We start from the raw sequence: 9,702 nt of genomic DNA on the forward strand, positions 1-9,702 counted from the left end.
ATATTATATTATATTAAAAAGTTATTGGTTGCAAGAGGCATACCATATGCAATGGTGTGACGGTGGGTTAGTGGGTTAGAGAGGATTCATGCATTTAAATTAACATTAATTTGCATACGATGGTTGATAAGAGAGGGTTCAAAAAGATGGTTCAAAGTAACTAATATATAAATAGTAAAGGAAAAAAGTTTAATGTTAAGCGATTTGGTTTGTTGGTGGAGTTGGATGATTGATGCAACATTAATTCGTGTTTTAAGTAACAAAAATAATTAAAAGTTATTTGTTTTGTTAAAAAAGCTTTATAATTGTACTCAATGTATATTGTTAAAAACAAAATATAATGAGAATGTATAATAAATTGCATAAATTTGTTGTCTATGATATTCCATCCCCAATTTTCTTGTAGATATATGATGCAATATAATTTTCTATACATAAGAATATATAAGACACTAATTCATCAAAATAAAAAAATCAACATTACACTATTTTAAAATATACAAAGTTAAAATCTCTATAATTTCAATTTCAACATCTTTACTTACATATAAATTATTTAAGTTGTATTACTAATTTATATAACTTTTAGACATTTTGAAGAATATTTTACTTTTTCTCAAAAATATACAAATACTTCTAACAAAAGAAATCTCATTTAATTATTTAGTTTTTTTTTTTTTATTTCAAAATAAATGAAATATAAATATACTGCCACACTGATGTATGGAGTATCCCCCTGCCTTTTTTTGGTGAATATGTACTTTAATATTTTTATATAATAGAAAAGACCTATTCATGCCACATGTCAAATTCGTAGCATAACTTCAACCCCACTCTACTTATTGCTCTAGCTTTTAGATCTTAAATTATAAAACTCCACTAAAATAGAAGCCAAGTGTAACCACGTGAATGGTTTGAATCATAGTAAAAACTCAAAAAGCTTTAAAGAAATGTAGTGGCGTGTAAACCTTTCCTATTCCAAATCATTCTTCTCAATTGACAAAGCTCTTTATGTCTCATCTTATAGTGGGTCTTCTTTGAGGGCTTTCTTGTTTATAAATATGTCTCATCTTGGCCGTGACGTCACCCCATATGTAAGCAAACTATTATAAATAAGTAAAAAACGTTTCCCACCATTCTCCGATAACATAACATTATGAAATCCAAATAAAAGAGTGGCAGAGTGCTCAACTCTTGAAACTCACATGCATTGCTTGCTACATTTTTATTCTATTCTACTCGTGTTTCCCATTAATAATGGCATTCTCTGGTGAAAAGAAGAACAAGGCATGTCTCAAAAAACATTCTTGTAGCATTACCAAATATATTGATCATTTAAACATTTTCTCTCTAGAATTTTTTAGACAGTGAAGTTGTTTAATGGAGCTTGCTTGGTGTTTGATGTTTGTGCAGAATTCATGGCATAAGTTGGTTGTCAGGAAATGGCTGAATATGAAGTCAAAACCAGAAGAATTTCAAGCTGATGAAATTATTCAAGGTAATCCCATTCCCACTAGGAAGAATGTGCAGCTGAGTGCTATAACTGTGGCTTAGTTTACACCTATATTTAGCTGTAATTCTCACTGCTTTTGTGAAACATGACAGAAAATTTGTTGACCAAACCTACATTTGACACACTGGCAAGACTGGAGCCATATATGTCCCAGCATACCAACATACAAGATCTAAGGTATACTATTTATCAAAGTGGATTCATGTTAAATTCAGCTCAGATTTGATAAGTTATGTTGCCAAGCCTACAAAATCTATCTTCTTTAAAGAACTGAGCATTTAATTTAATCCATTTTTCTTGGTACATAGACAAGGAAGACGTGACTTCAATTATTTCTGGGTTGCAGGGTATTTGTGGGAACATGGAATGTAGGAGGTGAAGCACCCCACACTCACAGTAGCCTCAATTTGGATGAATGGGTACAGCCATCATCAGCTCCTGCAGACATCTACGTTTTTGGGTACAAACAATATTCGCTCATTTCATCCCATTCAATTCTATCAACATGATAAGATATTTGTTTTTCTTTTAGCAGTCAATCAGCTTTCACTTTGAGTAAATCTTTTTTGCCACCAACACATAGGTGATCCTGTGGTCGCGGCTATTCTAGCTCCAAAACAGACCTGTCGTACAGTGTGTCTAACACAGGTTAGTCAACCGCAACTGTTAACTGCAAAATCAACGGTGTAAAACGCGCTAACACAGGTTAGTCAATCACAACCGTTAACTGCAAAATCGACACGTGAGACTAACACGCATGTTAGTCAATCCGTACTGTCTTTTTGAAACCAGAATAGACGCATCCTGATCCTGTTGGGTGTTTATTATTCACAATGCCATGGTGATTCCTCCTTTGTCTAGAGTGACCCATCTCAACTACCTACTAGAGATTGTCTGTAGGATCTGTCTCTAATTGCAGGTGTAGTACCTTATATGAGAGTAACAAATGTACATGTGTAGTGTGCATTTGAGGTCTAAAAATAAACAGCTTTCATGTCTTTTTTTGTTATATAGAGTACCACATGCTGTATATCCAATACCAACAATTTAAAAGAGTCAATATGGAAGTAAAAAATATTTACATAGTTCAGAGAGAGAAATTGTCAAAAATTTAATTTCAAGGATAAAAAGCTGAACCCCATTATCAAAAGATTGGAATCCTAACTTTTACTTTTAAGATATTTATATCTTAATTGTTAGAATAATGAAGAATGAAGTATATGTTGAAAATATTTTTGATCAAGGATTCTGATTGAGCAATTGTTAGAAGAACTTTTTACAAGCAAAAATATTTAGTTATAAAGACATTAAGACGATAAAGAACAATTGAGAAACAGTATAGAAACTCTAAGAGACAAAACACATCAAAACTTTTCAAACAACCAACCCAACAACAAAATGGTTTTATAGAAATTATCCAACCATTTTTGTTTAACTGTATGTTCAATAATGTTAACAATCAGAATTGTAAATGTATTAAGATGCCAATTATTTCCAATTAGATGTGAGAGATTCAAATTTATAGAAATTTATTATATTTCTTTTATCCTTTATTAAATAATACACAACAATCTTCTCTTAAGTAATATTTTTTATACCGAAATCTGAACTTTTTACTCAAAAAAATTTGGAATCAGACATGTAATATACTAATAGACTAATGAGTAAACTCCAGAAACAAGATTGAAAGAACTCCATTAGCCTTCAGCAGTATCCTCCAAAATGGGCATATTAGTCACATGGAGCCATTAATTTTTTCCATAAAAAATAAGAAAGAAAAAGCAAAAGATATGGCACCAAAACATGACCGCTATTTTCATCATATTTAATGAAACTTGGACATATCACTGGTGAAGCCTCCACAATACGTGAATCCTGCGTCCACTTCTTCCTTTTTTCTATTTACCTTTGCCTGTCTTTTACATTATAATATATGTTACTTAAATAAATTAGTTTACAATTAATTAATTTATTTAATAAAAAATGTAGTGACTCTTTTTGGTGGGGAGCTCAAATTAGCTAAAGTGAAAGATTATCATTGAACAAAAAGGCATCAATCAATTGTAATGCACAGGAACCCTAAAAATGGCATTCTCTCACAAAAGATGTCTATTCCTTACCTTTTAACCCTTTTTATTGTTTGTGCAGGTTTCAGGAAATCGTCCCTTTGAATGCTGGGAATGTTTTGGGTGTAGAAGACAATGGCCCTGCTGCAAAATGGTTGGCCCTTATTCGCCAAACATTGAACAAAAACACAAATCAAAGAAGCAGTTTCACATCTTGTAGTAGGGATGGGCCAACAGCTTCAGAGGATCAGCTTTACAGTTTCGATTCTGATTTTGAAGACTCTCAAGGCGATGGAAGTTTCTTCAGTGGAAGAGAATCACCCTATACTTCTTTACACAGTGTAATGTCATATAGTTCCTTATCCAACTCAGGTGAAATGTATTACAACTTCAATTCAAGTGGGCCAAATTACTGTCTGGTAGCCAGCAAACAGATGGTTGGCATTTTTCTGTGTGTGTGGGTGAAAAGTGATCTGAGACAGCATGTCAGAGATATAAGAGTCTCTTGTGTTGGTTGTGGGCTAATGGGTTACCTTGGCAACAAGGTAAGAAAAGAAAAATGACTTAACTGTTACTGTTACATTCTGTTAAAAGTTCAATTTTGATAAGCGGAGAATTTTCTAATGCAAAATAGTTATTCACATCTTCTACTGTCTAAAATTACTCAAAGAATTGCCTTTTTTAATAGATATTTTACATACTTGCAGGGTTCTGTTTCGATCAGCATGTTATTCCAGCAGACAAGCTTCTGCTTTGTTTGTACTCATTTGACATCAGGAGAGAAAGAAGGTGATGAGATACGGAGAAATTCTGATGTGAGGGAGATCATAAAGAAGACCCACTTTCCCCAAACAGACAAGATTTTCTCTGAGAAAAGTCCAGAAAGAATTTTGGAGCATGAGTAGGTTTCAACGGTGTCTTCTTATACTCTCCAATGGATTTCCAATGGATTTTGGTAGACGATGTTATTTTATAATAAATAGAACCAAATGAAAAAACTTCATATGAGATCTTTCAAATTTCCATCATAATGTATGGCAATTGCATGGGTTTATCTGATTCAACTTTGTGATTTTATTTTGCAGTCGAGTTATTTGGCTTGGAGATTTGAATTATCGTCTTGCACTTAACTATACTGACAGCAAAGATCTCATGAAAAAAAATAGCTGGGAAACCCTGTTGGAGAAAGATCAGGTAGCTACATAGTCTATGGAATAGGATTGAAATCCATGGCTTTGAATTTATTTTGTGACTCAAATCATAAAAAAATATTTCTAGTGATAATGAATAATCCATTTAACTTTCATAGTTGTGATAAATTTTACTGAAATCCTAAAGTTAGTTTGCTTTCAAACATTATATTTGTGAACTCAATCAAATCTGGGATTTTCCATGACAGCTTCAAAATCAGAAAAAAGCAGGACATATATTTGAAGGATGGAATGAAGGAAAAATATATTTTCCTCCTACTTACAAGTACTGCACAAATTCAGAGCAATATACTGGAGAAAATCTGAAGTCAAAGGCAAAGCGACGCACACCAGCATGGTTAGTACATCTTACTGCATTTCAAGGTTTCGCATATTATATTTAGAGAGCCCTACAAATTGTGAAATAATCTCTTCCGCATATCAATATTTTAGTTTCGATGTAATATTCCTATATTTTAAATTAGTTTGTATTAATTTTCATTTGACAGGTGTGACCGAATACTTTGGTATGGTAAAGGCTTAAAACAAGCCTTTTATGTTCGTGGAGAGTCAAAATTTTCTGACCATCGACCTGTATATTCAATTTTTATTGCGGATGTAAAAAGCAGAAAAACAATGTGATGATCTTAGGTGTAAGATTTCCTGTGGACGAGTTCTTGCTTTATTGAATTCTTCAATTAAATGAAAGCAGTTGAATCTCCCATTCTTATCATCATTCTCAATATGTACAATTTATTAAATATCTATTGAGTTTTTGATCATTAAAATGTATAGAGGAAGAGCACGAGTAGTTGAGCATGTATCAATTGTTGTGAGGGTTGTTGATATCTTTTGTTTCAAAAATTGAACAAATAAAATCTATTGTTTGAAACAAAAAATATCAATTTTTGTTAGGAAATGTACCAACAGTTGTTAGGAAATGTACCAATAGTAGTTAAGAAATGTACTGATATTGATATTGTAAAAAGTGACCAATCAGGTGATGTCATGTCAGCTGCACAACTATTGGGGTCTCTTTTGCACGCCTATTGGTCTCACTTTTTTTTTGGGCTGTTTTGGACACCTTGGCAAAAAGCATGCTGATGTGGCATCATATTTGATGATGCGGCCTTGAAACCTTAGTTATAAGCAGGGGACTTGCCAAGTAAGCTGCTGTTAAAAAAATCGGAGTGATTTGAAATTTCCAAGTAGAATTTTGAGAAGCCCAAAGTTAGGGTGCACAACTACTAGGTCCTTTCTCCTAGTAATAAGAAAACTTTAAGACTATTATACTAATATCTCTCATATAATAGACATAGTATGTTAGAGATAAGCAATTGTATATATTGTAAATTAGGTTGATAAAAAGTATACAATTTATAGTTCTATAAAAAAGATATATATTATTAAATATTTATATATTAAAAAAAATTGTGTTAAACATCTCATTGTAAGCTCTAAAGTTATTCCACAATTTTTTCATCTAACAGAGTCCAAGATCACATGGTTTAGGTTGATAAAAGAGCAAAGCAAATTTTCACCCTGTGAATGAAAAAATGAAAATGAAAATAGATTGCGATTGCAGTGATTATTTTGTGTCTTCAATCTTTGTTTAAAATTATTAAATTTTCTTCAAGTGTTTACATAACAAAAATTAATAATAAGGCTTCACTAAAGTTCCTCTCAAATGTAGGCATGCTAGTTTTGCTATTCCTAATGCTACAATATTTGCCCTTTTTATATATGTATATTATTATTACTAATGGATAATATTATGTCTTATTCTTGCTTCTAATTGATTCTCTATGTATCAAATGCCTCTTCTAATGAATGATCTAAGATAAAAATGTGAAAACTTGTAAATATTATTGAGGTCAAATAGAGTTGTATGGAAACTCATAAACTATGTTTCTAGTTGAAACTTTGAATGGAGAAATAACATTATTTAGTCAAGTTTTACAGTTAATCAATTGATGTGGATCCCTAATCCAAGGTGATAGGTATATCAATCTTAAGAGCAATATCATGAATTAGCTAATGAAATTACATTAAAGTTTGAAACTATATTAAAAGCAATTAAATGGGGTGCAACCACTAATGTCACTTACCTATCATTTTGAACAAATAACATCACAACTAAAATGACTAAAAGAAATGTACCTGCATGAATTGCAATAATTGTAGAATATATACAAAAATGGTGTATGGAAAATACAAAGGCATATTTTCTAAGAGAAAGTACAATCCACTCTTGCATAAGTTCTATTTAGAAGAAGCTTGGGCTCAAACAACACTCAAGTAGAGGACATCATATATTAGAATGAATATCAAATATATAATTTGTTAAAAAAAAATTGTAATAAGCAATATCAAAAACAAGTTCATTCTTATTTTATTAACTTGCAATAAAATTAAAATTAAAACATATATTTATTAGTTTATAATAAATACAACATAGTCATTCAAATATTTTTAGAATCTAGTGATTGCTATCAATTAATGATGAATGCAACAAAGTGATGCATATTATTTCCTACCAAATGTTGATGGACTAGTGTTGGTCATTGACATGTAGACAAATGACGAGCATCATAAGTATAATTGAATTGGGGTAAGGTATGGAATGATTGACATGTTAAAAGCTAATTATACATTCTCTATAGAAGCATAATTGCTCTTGAATAAGTGGAGGTTTATGGAGGTGTTGTAGAGAATGTTTGCAGAGAGGACTATGACCATCCTAGTCTAGCCCCCATATTAAATTTTCTCTCTCAAATGAAAGTTGCAACTCAATAGAGAGCTTGAATGATATTTATATGATAAAAACATTCAACATATTTGGATTTTTCTCAATGATATTTTCCCATACATATACCTTTAAAAATTGTGTCAATAATGTCTTGTGCATATATAAGCACAAGTAGGTAGTTCAATAAGGTTGTTAAGATGGTGCTTTGATGATATTTTTGTCTAATTCGATGCTAAATCAATTTCACCTTGTTATTAGGTTCATTTTCATCTTAATTTTTTTTTGTTGAATAAATTTGTGAATCTTTGATGCCAAATGAAAATTTGCAACTCTTTTTTTAATCAATATAAAGTAGAAAAATTCAAGTTTGTATAACATATAGACACTTTGAATTGGACAGCGATGCAAAATTATGTGGTTTTCCTTCCTCTACAAACTTGGAACTTGTCAACACTAATAAAATAATGGATGCAAATTTGGATATTCAAGGTTACATAAGATTTCAACCCTTCTTTAATTGGTTTGAAAAAAGTTGAGCTTACATAAATGGCTTCTCTTCTTATTGTGTGAAGGAATGTATATGTTCAAAATATAGTAGTAGATATAAGGCAGGTTGCAAAACATGGATCAAAGATCCAACATATTTAGAGGATGAGAAATTGACCTATGATGTACTTGAAGAAATCATAATGTAGAGAATGATACTTATTGGGATCCTTGATGATATTATAGACAAAAACATGACTAGTACAATTGAGAAGTGGATAGACCTTGTGAAAGATAATGTTAGACAAACTTACATTTCTTTGTCCACTTCAATCATATTTGTAAACATTGAAACCCTACACATCCAATCTTGTTGACTTGAGTGATCTACTATTTCAGTGTATTTAATCAAATATAGTTTGAAGTTTAACAATATCAATCTTCTTCCATAATATGCATTATTTATTTAAAGGTGATTTGTCCTTAATGTTTTATTTTTAAAAATAATTTTAAATTTGAATGTTTTTAAAAAATATTTGTTAGGGTGAAATTTACATTCTTGTGTTATTTTATTCATTTTGAGAGCAAATTAAAATATAACATGATTATCATTGTCATTTTACTCATTTTGAGAACAAATTAACATATAAACATAAGTTAGAAAAAATCCGAGCTTATGAAAGCTCTTGGTTAGTCTTTTGGCTAGTTACTTTGGTAGTTTGGTCCTAGTTTCTTTGTCTTTCATGTCAGGCTCTGAGGGTGTCTACCCTATTTTTGTTGTCATTTGACTAGCATGATTATCGTAAAAACAAGTCCTTTTCCTTGAGGCCTTTATCTATTTTTATAGATATATCCCTACACACATGTACCATCACCTTATTTATACATGCACATAGATATATTAAACTCAACTATACATAATTACCATCTATCTAAATATATTCAACATCTTTCATATAGATGTATTTATATATCTATTCTAGTTTGATATATATTTTTAGTAGGTTTTTTTTTAAATAGCTATTTAGGATAGCAATTATATGGATTTAGTGTCTCCTATCCCCCTTTATCTATTAAATCCTTCACAACTATTTTTTGATCTTGGTGAAAGCCTTCGTATCACATTTAGTTTTGTAACATTTTTTTCTCTTGATATGTTAAGTAAGCAAAATGGTTTAATTGTTGTTTGAGAAGGTGAGACTTATTGTGCATTTAGATTCAATTTTGGACTTCAACAAGTTTGTTAGGGCTTGATTATGCATGGATCTCTTATATCTATTACCATGTTCTCTTCAACTTGCAATCTTCCATGGGATCTTGGTTGCAATATGTGGATATTGGACTTCAACAAATTTTTGAGGGCTTTCTTGTGAGTGAATCTCTTTGATCCACTACTATGTGCTTTGAATTTGGGATTTTGCATGGGATCTTGGTTACAAAAATGTTGATGTTAAAGGTTTCCCTATGAGATGCTTTTGTTGGAATTGAATTGGTTACTTGAAAGAGGGGTATACTCCTCCTTTTTGGGTCTTCAAGGTACAAATATATATTGATTTACATGGAGATTCTAAAATAGGATTCACTCTATAATGATTTCAAATGGAGAAATTATGATTATTTATTTTGGTTTGGTTAAAGGCATTCATTAAGAAACACTCAAAAGAGTCCAAGTAGCATGTATTTTTTCTCCTCTACAAG

At 31.1% G+C, this 9,702-nt stretch overlaps 1 protein-coding gene across 1 annotated transcript; it reads left to right on the forward strand.

Annotated features, from left to right (window-relative positions):
* Positions 1-1,658: 1,658 nt before the first annotated feature.
* Positions 1,659-8,054, forward strand: LOC131075720 (type IV inositol polyphosphate 5-phosphatase 6-like). Its single transcript, XM_058012593.2, has 9 exons — positions 1,659-1,690; positions 1,860-1,973; positions 3,662-3,777; positions 3,970-4,124; positions 4,287-4,480; positions 4,665-4,773; positions 4,979-5,127; positions 5,279-5,388; positions 7,957-8,054. The coding sequence occupies exons 1-9, from the start codon at positions 1,659-1,661 to the stop codon at positions 8,052-8,054; spliced, it is 1,077 nt and encodes a 358-aa protein (XP_057868576.2).
* The last annotated feature ends 1,648 nt before the right edge of the window (positions 8,055-9,702 follow it).

Source organism: Cryptomeria japonica, chromosome 1 (assembly GCF_030272615.1).
Source record: "Cryptomeria japonica chromosome 1, Sugi_1.0, whole genome shotgun sequence".
NCBI lineage: Eukaryota > Viridiplantae > Streptophyta > Pinopsida > Cupressales > Cupressaceae > Cryptomeria > Cryptomeria japonica.